Source organism: Cyprinodon variegatus, unplaced genomic scaffold, assembly GCF_000732505.1.
Source record: "Cyprinodon variegatus isolate N-32 unplaced genomic scaffold, C_variegatus-1.0 Scaffold729, whole genome shotgun sequence".
NCBI classification, from domain to species: Eukaryota; Metazoa; Chordata; class Actinopteri; order Cyprinodontiformes; family Cyprinodontidae; genus Cyprinodon; species Cyprinodon variegatus.
The window spans coordinates 400,333-417,818 of NW_015151182.1; the positions used below are offsets into that span (position 1 = coordinate 400,333).

At 39.4% G+C, this 17,486-nt stretch overlaps 2 protein-coding genes across 2 annotated transcripts in view; one reads left to right on the top strand and one right to left on the bottom strand.

Moving 5' to 3' along the window:
- LOC107097861 (zinc finger protein OZF-like) overlaps positions 1-5,185 on the top strand; it is an 8,666-nt gene extending 3,481 nt beyond the window's left edge. The window contains exon 2 of the mRNA XM_015395184.1: positions 3,205-5,185. Coding sequence (XP_015250670.1) covers positions 3,205-4,616 — 1,412 coding nt within the window. The 3' untranslated portion in view covers positions 4,617-5,185. The remainder of the gene's footprint in view (positions 1-3,204) is intronic.
- A 2,241-nt stretch (positions 5,186-7,426) lies between these two features.
- Positions 7,427-17,486, bottom strand: part of LOC107097862 (calcineurin B homologous protein 2-like) — a 16,939-nt gene continuing 6,879 nt past the window's right edge. The window contains exons 3-7 of the mRNA XM_015395185.1: positions 15,377-15,457; positions 15,122-15,246; positions 14,964-15,025; positions 9,815-9,937; positions 7,427-7,903 (exon numbers count right to left, since the gene is read on the bottom strand). Of these exons, the coding sequence (XP_015250671.1) occupies positions 7,850-7,903; positions 9,815-9,937; positions 14,964-15,025; positions 15,122-15,246; positions 15,377-15,457 (445 nt within the window). The 3' untranslated portion in view covers positions 7,427-7,849. The remainder of the gene's footprint in view (positions 7,904-9,814; positions 9,938-14,963; positions 15,026-15,121; positions 15,247-15,376; positions 15,458-17,486) is intronic.

Below are 17,486 nucleotides of genomic sequence, written 5' to 3' on the forward strand. Positions count from 1 at the left end.
GTTGATTGTTAAGAAAATCTATGTGAACCTGTGAATCAGGAAATTGTCTATTTACAAAACTGAACGATTGTTGTTCTCGACTTCAAAAAACACTTTAGTTTTTAAAATCGAAAATGTTTCTATTTTTTTTCTAAAAAAATTTAATGTATAACATGGATGCATAAAAAAATGCTTTTTATTTCAGTGTTAAATTCAGTTTAAAGTAACAGATTATAATCAAAAATGTCTCAGAACCTTTACTGGTTGATGGTTTTCTTTATTTGGACCCTGCTGATTTTTAATTGGTTACCTCTGGCCCAGAGGCTAGGTGCATCCACCGTAGCATCTCCTAGCTCTGCCAGCATGGCCGGCTTCTCTGATGTAGCACCGTTCTACTCCCAGGCAGCTTTAGTCTCTCTAGTCTTCAGTGTTTGTCTTGTCGGTGGACTTATTCAATCTGCAGCTGTACCCCTTTGTAGACTTGGATCATTGCAGCTAGCTCCTATAGCTAGCCTGAAGCTAGCTGTAGTCTCTTCCTGTTGGTGCCGTTTCCCCCACATGACTTTCCGCTCTTCTTCCTCTCCTCTGTAGTCCTCAGAGATCAACAACCAGCAGACTTCATGACATAGGATACTACTCGCCCGCCTGCCTTGCAAATTGCTTTGGCTGGCCAGATAAATTGCAATGATATACTCAATCAAAGTTTTGGCTAAAATTTAAAACATTTTAAAATTTTATATTAACCAGCTCAATGCTTTTCCCATACAATACTGCTGCATTATTTCTTTCGGTGTCAAACAGATCTCACCAAACAGGAAACAAACCAAAAACACACAATACTAAATAAAATGTAAAATAAAAAATGGCTCTAAAAATACAGTATGAAAAAATTAATTGACCTCAGATTACAAAAACAAAACTGCTTTTCAAAAATAAGAGCATTATCAGAGCATCGCAAAATCGTTTGCATCGATTTTTACGGGCTGGGAATTTTAAAGAAGCATAAAAAGTTTTAAAATTGAGAACATTGTCAAATGTCTGCAAAACCTCTTATCAAGACCACATAACATCACAGGTATTAGGGCATCTAAAAAAAATTAAATAACTTAATAATTAGGGTCTGTGATTTCCCTCCACGTGTTGATTTTTCTCTCATATGGGATCGCTTTTTCAAACGACGAAGCCAATGTCATCCCCTTCACAGCTGATTTCTTAAACGTTTGAATTGGTGCGCAGGGAGACGCTGACATGCGGATTACTTTTTTAGGTGGTGGGATACATTTGTACTGTTCTTCACGACACCACAGACACAAGTCGATTCTTTAAAAAGGACGTTTATTAATTGAAGCCCATACAGATGCAGCCTCCTCATACCATAACATCATGGGACATCATGCCTCGTGACGCCGTAAGAACTTTGAGTAAACACACAGGACAGGAAATATATTTTACCAAAATGTAAAGGAAAATATGAGGGCTACAGGTCCAACCAGCTTTAGTTCTGATAAATAAAAGCCAAACTAAACGTTCCTCATTGGCTGCTTGTCATGAAAAGAGGTCAAGTTCTTTAAGATCTCTCTGGTTCAGTTTCTTAATCTTCAGCACCCTTCAGGTTCACCTTTGCAGTAATAATCCCACTGAATATTTCCTTGTTAACATTTATTTTTTACCGCCTTTTCGAGATCTTGCAAGATTAACGAAATCACGTGGGATTTCAGAGTCAGTTTTACACAAGAATTCAGCAGCAGCCGGTTAAAGGGCTTTTTAAACAAAGAAAACATATGATTGTGTACCTGATAATATTTCAATGCATTTTAACTTACATTAACACCATATGAAGTACAATATCTTGTATATTTATTCACAAATTGTCTTAAATCAACTAATGAACAGTAAACACATGAACATTAACATGTACAGCTACCATTTGAAGCAAATTACAAATTAGCTCCTTTTGTTTGACATTCTCGGTGTGACATCCAACCCACTGCCATATGTTGCGCAGCTGAAACACCTGCTGTCGTCATATTTCCTTTGTCGGTTGCTGTAATGTGGGCGTGCCGCACACAAAATAATTCTGTTAGGAGAGTTTTATGATGCATTCAAAAAATGTGGGAAATATGTAACTTAACGAAATAGATGCAGATGGCTTAATATCAAAATGCGAATTTGTACTCGATGGTTCTATTAGTCATTTGAACTATTGTGCACGGGAAACTCAAGATATATCGAGTATATTCAATATATCGTCCACCCCTAATCTGAGATGTTATAAGAGGTCACTTTGCGCTCATTTACACCGAAAGGGGAAACCTTATTCTGCAAGAGGGCTTCCGTAGCTCCAACTGAAACAGACCCTAGGTCTAGTTTAGTCAGATTAAGCTGGAATTTCATCAGTTGGACAGAAAAATATTTCCGATTTTGGGGAAAATATCAAATAAAATCTGTCAATTGAAAGAGGAAGCAGTCAGATTTACCCTTTGAAATCTCACAGCGTGTATAAACTGTAGCAGGCTTTTCCAGTGCATGCAGTGATCAATAGTGTGTAAAGCGTCAGTGGACTGTGGTGAGCAAAGTAAAGAGACTAAACTCATTGTTCAGTAGATACAGGAATAAGCTCAGCATCCTCCTTTCCTGCCCACAAAGAGACATCCATGCCTCCTTACTTACGGGTTCCTCCATGTTTCTAGGTAGGGCACCATGCTTTAGATGGCATTGCAATGAAACTAAATAGTTTTCCCTAAATACTTTCAAAGCATCACCTGGTCGCCCAGTGGGTCATATCAATTATTTTACATTGAAAGGTTACCATCATTTACAGACTGGCTAACGTCATGGATTCAACTTCAGATTGATCTGGTTAATGTTAGTTTAAGATAACAGATCTTCATAGAAGGTCTGAAGGAGAAATATTCCTATTGATGGCAACTATCAGAGTATGTGGGAGAAATGTGATCAAGGTGGATTGATAATGAAAAATAGCCCCAGGACAGAACCCTGAGGAACAGCCAGCTAACTGGAACTGGTTTGACCAGGATGAGAGACTGCGGCAATCAATTTAGGACTGAAAGCAGCTGAACTGTTTTATTAGATTTACTGATGAGGGATCATATCAAAGGATGCTATCGGATGGAATGGTGTCCAGAATCAGATCCATAGAGCATTTCTCAGAAACTTATAGTTCATCAAGGAAGGTGTTTTCATGGTGTCTGTCTTGTGTTTCAGTATTCCCTGAAGATGTTCAGCAAAGGGTGCTGGTTAAAGAAGAAGCTCCAGAAACGTGCAGTTCTGATGAGGAGCAGCTGGATCCGCAGCCCGTCCACATAAAGGAGGAACAGGAGGAACTGTGGATTGATCCAGAGGGCGAGCACGTTGACGAGAGTGACGACACTGATACCAGCAGTTTTCCAGTCATTAAAGTCATTGTAAAAAGTGAGGATGAGGAAGAAGACGGAGATCTCCCAAGCAGCAGCTCAGTTGAGCACAAGAAACCAGATACCGATGACAAAGAACGTGAAGCCAGCAAGCACCCAAACACTCTGGTTCGCGTTCTCAACTCCACAGAAGCTGAGATGAGTGATGAAGAAAAGGATGGTGCAAAGAACCCTGACTTTAAGGTGTCAGACCGTGGTCCTGAAAACGCAGACATAAGGACCAAGTGGAAGGAGAGCGATACTCCTGAGTCAGCCGGAAGCACCGTCAGCCGAAAGTGTTTCATCTGTGACGACTGCGGTAAAACCTTTAAGAAGAAACATTATCTAAACGAACACATCAGGAGCCACACAGGAGAGAGACCATTCGGTTGTGATGTTTGTGGACAGAGGTTTAGTCTGAAGAAATGCTGGAACGTCCATGTCAGGAACCACTCCGGAGAAAAACCATTTTGTTGCGATGTTTGTGGTCAGAGGTTCAGTCTGAAGAGAACCTTGAGCGATCATCTGAGAATCCACACAGGGGAGAAACCCTTTGGTTGTGACGTTTGTGGCCAGAGCTTTAGTCTGAAAAAGACCCTAAATGATCACCTGAGAATCCACACGGGACTGAAACCGTTTAGCTGTGACGTCTGTGGGCAAACCTTCAGCCTTAAGACCACTTTAAACAGACACATCCAGATCCACACAGGACAGAAAGCATTCCGCTGCGACCTCTGTGGACAAAGGTTCAGACAAAAGTCCACTTTAAACCGACACATGACAATCCACACAGGACAGGAGACCTATCCCTGTGAAGTTTGTGACCAGAAATTTGAGCGAAAGACTCATCTAAACATTCATATGCGAGTCCACGCAGGTCAGCAGCCGTTCTGCTGTGACGTCTGTGGACAAAGGTTTGACCGAAAGTCCAATTTAAAAATACACCTGAGAATCCACACAGGTCAGAAACCGTATTGTTGTGGTTTCTGTGGACAAAGATTTGGCAGGAAGTCCAATCTAAACAGACACATGAGAATCCATACAGGAGAGAAATCATTCAGTTGTGAGTTTTGTGAACAGAGGTTCAGCCTAAAGACGAGTTTGAATGATCACCTGCGAATCCACACGGGAGAGAAACCATTTTTTTGTGATGTTTGTGGTCAAAGGTTTCGCCAAAAGTCAACTTTGAATATTCATATGAAAATCCACACAAGACAAAAGTAGTTTCCTGTCTTTGAGCCAACTGATTTAGACTGATTTGATCCAGGCAGTGAAATAGCAACCACTGTTTCTGGAATGCCGCAGTACATCTGGACATGGACAAGGCAGACACAATTCTGTAAAGTCCCTCTACGTGTGGATGTTTCCTACACAACGCACTATGTCCAGATACTGACCTAGCGGTTTGATGTTTTTGTAACATTCCTCTATATCAGAAAACAGATATAGCAGACAGATGTTTCTATAACATTGTTCTATATCCAGAAATGGACGTAACAGCCAGAAGTTTCTATAACGTCAACCTATGTCCTGACATGGATGCTGAAGCTGGATGTTTCTGTAACTTCACTCTACGTTCAGACAGTGATGTACCAGCCGTTGTGAATCTAACATCGCTCTACATCCAGATACGGACGTAGCAGCTGATGTTTCTATAATGTTGCTCTACGTCCAGACAGTGACGTACAGCCAACGTTTCTGCAACGTCGCTCTACGTCCAGACCTGGACGTAGCGGCTGCAGTTCTGTAATGTCGCTCTATGTCAAGACACGGACGTAGTGGCTGACGTTTCTGCAACAACGCTCTACGTCCAGACAGTAACGTACAGCCAACGTTTCTGCAACGTCGCTCTTCGTCCAGACAGTGACGTAGCGGCCAGCCTTTCTGTAACATCACTCTACTTCCAGAAACGGATGTAGCAGCCATCGTTTCTGTAACGTCGCTCTACGTCCAGACACGGGCATAGGAGCCAATGTTTCTGTAATGCTGCTCTACGTCCAGACACGAACGTTGCAGCCGAAGTTACTGTAACGTCGCTCTACGTCCAGACACGGTCGTGTCAGCCGTCATTTCTTTAACACCGCTCTATGTCCAGACATGGACGTTGCAGCCAATGTTTCTGTAGCGTTTCTGTATGTCCAGACATGGATATAGCAGCCGACGTTTCTGTAACGTCGCTCTACGTTCAGACATTATTGTAGCAGCCGACGTTTCTGTAACGTCGCTCTACGTCCAGACACGAACGTAGCAGCCAACGTTTCTGTAACATCGCTCTACGTCCAGACACGGACGTAGCAGCCATTGTTTCTGTAACATCGCTCTACGTCCAGACACGGACGTAGCAGCCATTGTTTCTGTAACATCGCTCTACGTCCAGACACGGACGTAGCAGCTAGGTTTTTCTATATTGCGAACATAACAGCCGGACATTGCTCTAACTTTGCTCTAACTGGTGTTCTGGTGTATGGTGAAGAATCTCCTAGAAAACCAATATTATTGGTTACATCTATCTACTAACATAATCATATTTGTATTCATATATTCTGATATGATGACATAGCTGTTACTGTAGTCTGCTGTGAGAACCTCCTTAGGGTTCCCACTGAATCACAGGGCTTGTTAGGATTTCAGTTCCTTCCTTAGTGATTTTTGTGCGGGAACCAGTTCCCTGACGAGCTCCAGTTTACAATGAAGCATGTCTAGTTTTCTTAGGTTGGGTTTAATTCCATATATTTCCTTCTTATCTCAACATATCTTTATTTATTTATTTTTTTTATTTTGCATTTTGAAGCCATTTGATGTCCTTTTACATTTTTTCTGCAGATATGAGATTTTTAACACTAAGAACAATGAATGTGACGATGTGTCTTTGTATCTTTTTAAATCTCTACTGAAAACATCTCTTTACTCCTGTGGATGAATATTTAGTGCATGAAATGGGTTTACCAAAGCCTTAGTTTAACAAATGTAGAGGGATATAGGACAAAATATGTACAAGTAATTTTCCGAGAGGAAAACTATAATATTGTATGACATGAAAGACCGATAAACGTTGAAGAACCTGAAATTAAAGAAATTTGTTCCGTAATAATAGTTTGTGTTTTTCTTTGTACCTAAACTCGTTAATTTATATTTAGCCAGGATGCTTGAGTTTATATGTTCTATAGTAGAACCATGGTTGACCTGACAGAAAGGACCCTCTGATGACCTGCCTCATGCTGTGGAGAGACTGGTAGGTTTCCCCGCACAGCCTGAGCCCAGACCATCTCCAGGAGGTAGCTGACCTCCCTCAGGGACCTCTAACCACCCTTTTAACGTCTTTGGTGGTGGTAGAAACTGTTGGATGAGGCTTCTTTTAAGAACAGTGATTTATTTATGAATGAAAGTAAAACCAAGAGGAGAACTATTTCTACATTTATAGTTGGAGTGATTGAGCTGTAAAGCGCAGACGTTTTCTGGAGGGTGCATACAGAGGCCTCGACATCGACCTGTGACAAAGCAAAAACATTTAATTTGAGAAAACAATATGATTCCAGTGAGCTTCAAAAGGTTTTATTGATGCCTTTTTCCACATTTAATAGTAGTTGTTACAGAAGGTCATTAGGGTTAGCGTTTATAGGGTTTCTATAGGTCAGACCCAGTTGCAGCCCAATCAAAACCAGTACCAATATGGTTATTGGAAAGACGCTTTGGCAGGTAAGCCAGTGCCAAGTTCTGCTAAAAAAAGGAAACCAGCCTCTCTGATGGTAGATATTCTCCTGCATTGAGCATGTATACAGGGATAGTGGAGAGAAATAACTCTCTTTTAACAGGAACTCTTTTAACAGGCATATTTAGGCTTAGTGTGAGCAGCCTTCTCAAGCAGGAGGTTCTCTAAAGCATCCTGGTAAATTAAATGAAAATGCAAATTTTCCTTTCAGTTAAGTAGATGACTTTTGGGCTTGTAGCCTATGTGTAGGATGCGCAGTGGACCTCGACCTCTCTACTAAGCTCCCCCAAATCTTCTTGCTCTAATTTTTACTGACGCATCTTTTCCTTTCACTCGCACCTCTATGAATATGCTTGGATCTTTTGATGACTTTCAATCCTGTGTTAATAAGCTGATTAGGGTATGACATCAGGTTTCAATATTCAACTTTTTCTCAACCTTTTCTGAGATGCTAAATGTCGGGATTTCATCTCTGGAAATCAGAATGATTAAAATTAAAGAGACTAAGGCTTTAACTATTTCCCTCTTCCCTATTTGATGGATCTATAATTGATTCGCTTCGTTTTCATAGAACCATTTTCACTAGACTCTAACCTTCTTGATGACCACTAAATGTATGCTTCCCCTCCCCCTGTTGTCTAAAGCCCAGCATGTGGAGCAGGTCTTGTAAATGGGTGTCTGTCCAGATCCAGCAGCAGGTGAGACCAGTCAGAGACAAGTCTTCAGATCCTCGGTTGAAGCTGCATCTTTATTCCAGGAAGCGAATACTCATCTTGTGGTCGATGTTCACTTTCTCCAGCGACTGAAAACAAAACATATTTAGAACGGGAGCTAAAGCTGAATCATCAGTTTATTCTTGTTTTTTCTATTTGTTTTAAATAAACGATAACATGTATCTTCCTGTCATTTAAAGTTGCTTATTATTTATCATTACCATTTAATAAACTCGTATTCTATTGAATCAGAAGATTAAATCAATACTTTTGATCTCATGGTCCTTTCTGTTTTACAGGATTCTAATATTTTAGACTTGACTTTTTGACTTGACTTATTCTAATCTTGACTTAGTCATTTTCACAACTTAAAGAATTGAAAATGCTCCCATAACTATGATAAAAATCAGAAATGGTGTCAGAAACATGCAGGTTTAAGTAGCTGCTGAGGTTTGGGTAGAGGTAGAGGATTTTTGGACTGTTGGGTTGAAAATAGCTAAACCACAAGCTAAACTCAGCCTAGTGGGATTACTTCAGTCTAACCAATCCACAACAATGACAGTGGTGCCACCAAGCTGGTTATCAACTGGCTAACTCAGTCCAGGTTTAACTAACCTGCGCTCAAAACTATGACTGCAGAAGGAAGAGTGCAATATTTCTCCACTGAGGAGCAAAAAGCTAATCTTACAGAAATATGAAGATAAAAGAAAAGTCTCAATAAAAAGTCAAACATGGTTGCAGCAAAGGACTGCTGACTGCGTAAATGAGCAACATACACATCAGTGTCATTTAACACCGACTGCATTCCAGCCTGCACTGCAAATTAATCATGTGCCCTTCGGGAGTGAAGAGGAGTTGGGAGCAGATAAAAATAAAACCAAAACGTCATTTCATCTGGTTACTTTTTAACGTTTGGACTTCAATAAAGCTGGAAGCTGATGCCGCAACAGCGTCATTTTAACACAATAAGTGATCAGTCTGAGTGAAATCATCCTGATTTCTGATCTGTTTCAGAACTCAGCAGGACAAATGGTAAAAACCTGCTAGACATTTAAAATGGAGAAAGTGCTGAAATGCAGCCCTAAATGTACAGAAATCTGAGCTTCTGCAGTGATTAATCCAATAAAAAAAAGTATTTTATTATTGCTGGATAAATGCATTTTCTACTTAAATGAAACATTTCTGCCTCAGTCTCATGGAGATTCTTTGCTCATCATGATCAGTGTTCCTGGCAGTTTACCATCAATCTTACCAAATTATTTTCCTAATGTTTTTTTTAACATTTCTTTTTTCAGACTTTATTTTTCATTGTTTTTTTAAAATGCTTTTTCGAAGTGGCTTTTATAGAACACATTCTCTTAACTTCCCGCCCCATACAAATTCTCGCTCTTGACCAATCAAAACGTTGTTACCAACATCCATGCAGACCAATAGAAATGCAGCTTTGCAGAGGAAAGCCTCATGAGTGAAATGACTGACGTGTTAAAATTTGAAAGTATGCAATTTGTAAAAATCTGAAAAGGACAAATAAAAAAAAAAAGATTTATAAAAAAAAACAAAAAAACAATTATAAATAATTTAAGATAAAAAAAAATGCGAAAAAATAGAATTTGAAAATATGTTAATATTTAAAAAAAAAAATAACTTATTAACTCATCCTCTGGTTATTTTAAGAAACCAGAGAAGTTACTTTCAAAATGTTTGTGATTAAAATGTTTTTGTTTGCTTTTTTTTTAGATAGAATTTTTTAATGCATTCTTAGCCACAATAATGGAACAAATGTTACTGCACAGAGTCACACCTTCCTGTGTTTAAACCTTTAATCTGAGCAAAGACACAAGTTAGTTCTTTAGAGCGGATCGTCTGAAAAACAAACTGTTCTGGTTCTTTGGCTCTGGGTGGAGTTAACCTGACCTCCAGTAACTTAATGACGATACCTCATCATTAAGATGTCTTACAGTTAGTAAAATGAAAGCAGAACCAAGCTCAAGTGGACCCACCTTCCTGAACTCATCGAAGGAGATGGCGCCGTCCTTGTCCAGGTCGGCTTCCTGGATGGCCCTCTCTGCGATGCTCTGCAGCTGCTCCTCTGTCACCTGCATACCCAGCATTTCCCTCAGCACCTGGCAGTAGCAGAACCAGCATTTTTTCAATAACCGGGTCTCATGGCGGCTTTTATGCAGAAGTATCAGGTTTTATTCTGGGTCAAGGTTCTGATTCTTTGTTGTATTTAGATTAGATTTTGCGTTTTCTTTTGAATTCAACTGAAACATGAAGTTCCTCCAACTGGGTGCTGAAGAAGTGGAACCGATACATGCAGAAGGATGTCAAATTGGATGTCTTTAAGCTTTAGGCTGTCATGCATCAGAACACAATACAACAGGTCTGATCTGTAGAGTTGTAAACTCTTTTAATTCCGGAACCAGTTGGTCAAAATATCTGCAGAACCAACCATCTAAACCACCAGCCTGGTCTGGTTCCTCTGCCGATTGATCATCAGTGATCAGATTAACGGCACTGTTTACAACCCGCCTCCAACATGGGTTCTGAGTTATGGTGTGGAGGGTTGTTCTGCTCTGGGCAGTCTCTTTGAGTTTGGCTGAACCATCCGGGTTGATGATATGGACGTGTTCAGGAGCCGCACAACTTCCACCTTAAGTCTCCAAATGGAACCCAATCTCCTCATTAGACCAAAATAATCTAAAGTCAGATGTGAGTTCTTCAGCCAACATCTGAAGTCTGCTCCATTCTGGGTGATCAATGGAACAATGGACCTCATGCAACAACATCTTCTTATTCTTGTAAATTTCTCTCACATTTTCTTCTACCATTTGCTCTTAACTTCAGTTAATGATCCTAAAGGATCCTGATAAACTTGATACAATCTAAAAGTGCTTAAATGAGCACACGTTCCTGTAAAATGTAAATCTGCATAATTCAATAATTATCCCACATAGTGCCATATAAGGGTACAACCTTCCCTGCTTTGTCTGATGGTGTTCATTCATAGAAAAGGCATGAAGACAAAGAAGAATAACTTTAATGTTAAGCAGATCAAAGTTCTGCTGATGGAGCGGAGCAATAGAAATAAACAGCTCAGTAAAAGCCAAGCAGTGGGACATACATTACAAGGGGGGTAAAGGCCATGGTTGCACTGGTACAGAACACAAAAAAAAAAACAATAAAATTTGGTCTGTTAGGATTATTTTATTTATGATTTTTATGTCTGTTCAACCCTAATAACATCTGCTTGTTACATGTCAGAACTAATGTTTTCCCAAGTCGTTTATTAGGACTTTTGCTCTGTCAGGATGAAAAAAGTCATTATGTCCTATATGTTCTATATCCTAATTCACATATGTGTTTGAGTTAATGATGTGGCAGACTGGAGTTGAATAAAATGCTTCTGTAACTGCGATTCGGTGCCACTTCAACGAGAAATGAGCTCCGTTGGTAAGCAGCTGCCTTCTGTAACTCAGAGCAACTTCTGGTCTGATTAAGATTACAGTTTCTGTCAAAATCTGTTCTCATGTCTCACGGTTATTTTATTCATATATATTTCCCGAGCAGTGTTGTATAGTAACGAAGTAAAAATACTTCACTACTGTACTTAAGTATATTTTGGAGTACTTTATACTTTCCAAGAGTATACATTTTTTTGAGAACTTTCACTTTTACTTCACTACATTTACAAACTTAATTGCATACTTTTACTCCAAAACATTTTCAATGTTTGGTTTGGTTACTAAGTAAAAAAAAAATAAAATGAGCGAGAGAAACGATGTGTTTTGACCCCGCCTAATGACTGCAAAGTCAGGTCTTGCCTGGGCTTGTTCATCAACACCAATAAGATACGCCTGTTTGGCAAAGCCAGTCTAAATTTATCCTACACTTGGTTGTTTATATTATTTTAAGTGAATTTAACCTTCAAAGTTTACCAAAATGTGAAAAAATGTCATTCAAACTGCACTTACTTTTTACTTATACTTTTCCCTACATTACTTGAGTACATCTAATTTTACAGTAATTCTTATACTTAAGTTGAAGCCATCTCAGATACTTTAAGACTTTTAGTCAAGTAACATTTCAGTCAGCGACTTGGACTTTTCCATAAGTCATATTTTGGAGAGGTACTTGACTCCGAGATTTCAGTACTTTATACAACACTGTTCCCGAGTGATCAGAACCGGGGAAATAAGCTTTAAGGTTTAAACACAGAGTTTTCCTTAACAATGAACAACAGTCAATGAAAACTACTGATGGAAGCGTGAGGTGCAAAATATGATGCAAATGCTTAATGTCAGTTTACTGTAAACCAACATGGCAACTTTTTGCAAAATCTCCTTTTAATAGGCAGACATTTTAATTAGGTGTGTGTATTTAACAAATTCAAACAGACCCAAACCCAATCAATCAAATTGAATTCACGCCTCAGCGTTAAAGGAGTTTTTCTGAACTTCTATCCATCTTTTTTCCATTTTCTTTTCCAGATGTTATTTCAATAGTAGCTTGATCTCTGACTGTTCTTTCTTTTCATGAACGGATAATAAATTAAACCAAATTACTCTTGATACTCTTGATACTAACATGCCAGCTGAAAGTGTATTGAACGATTGCTCGGGCATCAGGGAATAAAAGTGTAAACTAAGATTTTGGAGTTGCAAAATACATAATGATATACAACAATAAAATGGATATTTACTTCTGAGTAACAATAAATGTGGTCATTTACTGAAAAACTAAGTTTGGGAAACAGCTGACTGATTGTGTAAGACTCAAACGTAAAGTCTGGAGCACTAGTGAAATTTGTTTGTACCTGAGAGAAGCTGAGAAATAGGAGAAAAATGGTGAAGTCCTCCTAAATCACTCGCACGGACGATTAAGGAAGGAATCTGTTTGTACCAACAGTTATTGCATGAGGCCCAACAGCAGCACATCTAATGAAAAGTGGCCTAGTCAAAGTTGAGACCTGTACCTAACTCAAATGCTGCACTTAGAAAGGGGTCAGGGCGAGGAACGGACCAGAACCGTGAGAGGGACAAAGGTTTTGCAGGCTGCTGGATCAAATTTTAGACCCCTTCACTGTTCTCTGCTTTGGCTTTGTGGATTCTGTTCATGTTGGGGTTTAAACCGGTTCTATGGTTAATTTCCTTTGTTATAATTATGGGTTAAATTTGTAGAATTATCAGACAGCATGTGCTTATTTTCCACTGTTATGCTGACAATACTGAGGTATATTGGTCCACACATCTTGAAGAAAGTCGCCCATTACATAGACATAAAAACCTAGATGACTTGTTTTAGACCAGTTATTGTTTTAGAACAGACTTTAAAAAGAAGCTTATGAGTGAGTCTTTTCATCCGGATTAAATTGGCCTCAGATAATCACATAAAAAAAAACACTTGGTGTTATTTTTTGATCGGGACTTGTGATTAAAATCCTGCTTTAAACAGGTTCATGAATTTCCTTCTTTAATCTCCAGAATATTGCAAAAATCAAAATATCTTGTCCAAGGGTGACACTGAGGATATAGTTTATGTATTTGTTCAGGACTAAACTATAACTTTTCCTATCACGCAAATCACAAAATGCAGTGAAAAGCTTTCAGTAGAACCAGGCTAAAAGCTCCGTTCTCTCCTTTGATTTCAACTTTAGTAGGGACACTATTGGTCTGATGTCATTGGTCCCATGCAAAAATATGCATGCTCATTTTTTTATGCTTGAAGTGTTTTTGTTTAAAAGAAAAGCAGCATTTCTTGCTACATTTGTAAGATTTTATAAGCTCTACACACACACTAGATGCTGTTTATCAATTTTGAAGCAACATTGGCTCTGATGAATGAGGAATTATGACTTTTTTCCACTTTGAAAAGGTTTGCATTTGAAATTACCAGCGACTAAAACAGAAAGTAAATCTGTCTCTATTTAACAAAATATAGTCTAAATATGTCTGTTATATGTGGATTTATCCTGTATTTACCTTTAAAGATACACAATTGTGCAGAAGTAAAAAGAGGTAAAACCCACTCTTATCTTTTAAATATTTTCTCTGTATCATGAAACAAAGCAAAATAACAGATTCAAGGGACCCCAAATAAATGCATTGTATTTACTAGGTGTGTAAATCACATCCATCATGGCGATTCGATTCAGTATCGATTTCCTGACCCAACGATTCGATTATATTAGATACTCAAGAATACACCACGATTCGATTCTGTTAATCGGTAAATTTTTTATTTTTTTTTTACACCTTACAGACTAAACAAAGTTTTAAGTTCGAAATAAATCAATGAAAGCTGTAATATCGTTATGAATTTTTTTTTTAGAAACAACAGCAAATAACAGAAGTAGAAAAGTTGCATCAAAAAATACTGCAAAAATACTGCAGAAAATCAGTGCAATGAGTGCAATTCAATACCTCGGCTCCTCCACAGACGCTCCGCTGCTGCTCTCCCAAATTGTAGCTGACCGCAAACAGTGCCGCAGACAGGGGGCCGGCTTGTTTTGCGGAAAACAACTCGTGAAGTTTGACCGGCTAGAAGAGCGAGGTGCGCGAGAACGCTGGGACCCTTTTTCCACCTGGATCTCCGCTCTTTTTGGCCCTCATGTCCCTCCGTCGTCGGACTAAACTCGCCCCCACTTCCTCGCCGCCTCGGCCGTATCTAGACCCACAGCGTTCAGCACAGACCACGCTTCAATATTGAGCATAATTTAAAAATGTCTGAGTCAAGCTCACTGCAACACACTGCTGTAAGAGTATAACCAGGAAGCGAGGTAGGAGGGCAAAATAGGTTTAGCGCCACCGCAGCACGGAAGGGAGAATTACGCCCAGGAGCAAATGGATAAAAATAGACCGGAGGAAAAAAAAAAAAACATGAATCGATTCTCTTTGCGGACGTGTCGATGCATCGGATCGTTGGCTGTTGGATCGATGCATCGATACAAAACGATTATTATTTACACCCCTAGTTGGCACTCTATCAGTAAACTGAATTAAACACGCATTCAGAATTGTAAGGATATGTTCTGCATCAATTTGGATCAGTTAGCTTTTTGTTGTTAAATCAAATGTTGAGCTTATTTCTAAATCAAGATTCTTGCAAAGTAAATAATTTTTGTTATTAAAAAGAAAAAGAGTTACAGACCTGAAGAAGCTCCGCTCTGGAGATCTTTCCGTCTCTGTCCCGGTCGTACAGCCGGAAGGCAACTAAAGACAGGCATTTTCTCAATTATTGGTCCTTTTTTTTCTTTTTTTTTCAAAGTATGCTAGTTAAATTAGAGAGAATTTGAAACATATACTGACATTTAAGTTTCCGGGTTCGGCTGTTGGCTGGATCCGGCTGTCCTTTGTCTCTATTTCGGTTTTTCTCAGTTGGACGAAAGTGAGCCAGAACTCGGACAAAGGAAGGGAAGTCCACCGTTTCCTGGCTGCAAAAAGGAAGGAAGTCTTAATGTTTACTGATTTCCTGTTCTGACGGACAGACTGGACCCACTACTGTAAAAACATGATGGCTATAATCTAGAATTAACTGAGAAAAGCAGGTATCCAGTTGTGTACCCTGGCTTGAAAAAGGCTTCAACTATTCTGTCACCGATGGGATTCTCAGACAACTCCAGCACTGCTTCAAAGTCCTCGGGCCTGAGACACAAAAAGAATCAAAGTAAGAAGCTGAAATGTTCTTACAACAAATGCAATTATCATCAACATCTTTATATGTTATTTGTGCAGGAATTTCTGCCCCAGAACAACCAGAACTCATGTCTACAGATTGTTTTGAAGTTTATGCAGAAGTCTATCATCTACCCGTCTTCTAAACCCGCTGCAGGATGGGGTGTGCTGGTTCTGAACTCCAGCAGTCATTTGCAAGGACTCCCTGGACAGGTCATAGAGTCACATGCAGACAGTCATACCTGAGGGCCATCTTTAAGGGACTGGTTGACCCACAGTTCTTCGTATTCACGGATACTTGTAAAAATGGTTCAGTAAAGCAAGTTACCATCTCCAAGCTTTGAATATTTCCCAGGACTCTGCTTAGTCAATTCAACTCAAGTTTATTTACATAGAGCAAATTCACAACACATGCCATCTAAAGGTACTTTACAGAAACAGTCCAATCAGATGATAGCCAGATAGATAAAAGCTGGGGCTGCATGGTGGCACAGTTAGTGAGGTTGTTGCTGTTGGTCCTGGGTTCATTTCCTTGCTTATGGTGCAGATTTCTTTGGGTACTACTACTCCCACTTCCTCCCACAGCTCCAAAACACAACGCTTAGGTTAAATGGCGTCTCTGAATTGTCCTCAGTTGTTTATGCAAGATTTTGTGTTTCTGTGTCACCTTGCATTAAACTGGCAACCTATCCAGGGTGTACCCCACCTTTTGCCAATAGACTGATGGAGATGGACACCAACCCCACTGACTCTGGTGGCCAAGATGGTTGGATAGAAAACCAGCTTTCTGCATCGAATCCATAACCTTGTAGGATTTTGGATGAACATGTTGGAACTGTAGAGATTCACTTGCATTTTGTTATTGACTCTACAGCGATTCCTCACAACAAGCATGCATGCAGCGACAGTGGAGAGGAAAAAGTCCCTTTGAACAGGAAGACACCTCCAGCAGAACCAGGCTCAGGGTAAGAAGGTCACATACCGAGGCCGGCTGGAGTTCAAGGAGACCAAAGAAAACATACAAAAGGAACATACGTAGTTGCATTGATCTATAAATACTTTCTAAGTTAGAAAGGGTAACAGTAACTAGCTAAAGAAGAGCTCTAAGCCAGTTTTCATGTCAAAGGGATTACAGAAAAAGGTGAGCCCAGAGCTATGTCTAGTGGAAAAACAGGGCTAAACACTGATAAACAGGTTGTCTCTATTGTCTAAAATCAATCGCAAGTTAATCGCATTAGCCCAGCTGATATTTTTTCTCTATGATAGCGTCACAGCAAAACAAGAGCAGACCAAATGATTCATCTACTGGACATGGAATAATGAGGGACCAGCCTTGGGCAGAATTGTTGGAATTGGTCGTTTTTTTATCAGACAGCATGGGATTAATATCCTCTGTTAAACTGATGAAACTCAGATATTTTTTTTATTGTCCATAAATCCAGATGAATCTAATCTGTTAGAGAGGCTACATTAGTGTCTTGAAGACATAAAAACCTGGATGACTTTAAGTTTTCTGCTTTCAAATTCAGCGGCGACTCTAGATGAGCTGCAGAGATCCACAGCTCAGGTGTGACAATTTATCCACAGAACAGCTGTCAAATGTGGACTCCACAGATCTGCCCTTATTAGAAGAGGAGTACAAAGCGCCAAAGGAAGTCATGCAGGAATATTGCAGGAATTAGAAATATCCTGTCTAGGATTGATGCTGAGAAACTAGTCCATGCATTTGTTACTTCAAGGCTGTAATTATTTACTATCAGGAAGTCCACAAACTGTAGTTAAAAGCCTTCAGCTGATCCAAAATGCTGCAGCCAGAGTTCTGATGAAAATTAAAAAGAGAGATCATATCTCTCCTATCCTGGCTTCTCTTCATTGGCTTCCTGTTAAATTCAGAATAGAATTTAAAATCCTCATTCTCACATACAGTAGATAGATAGATAGATAGATAGATAGATAGATAGATAGATAGATAGATAGATAGATAGATAGATAGATAGAT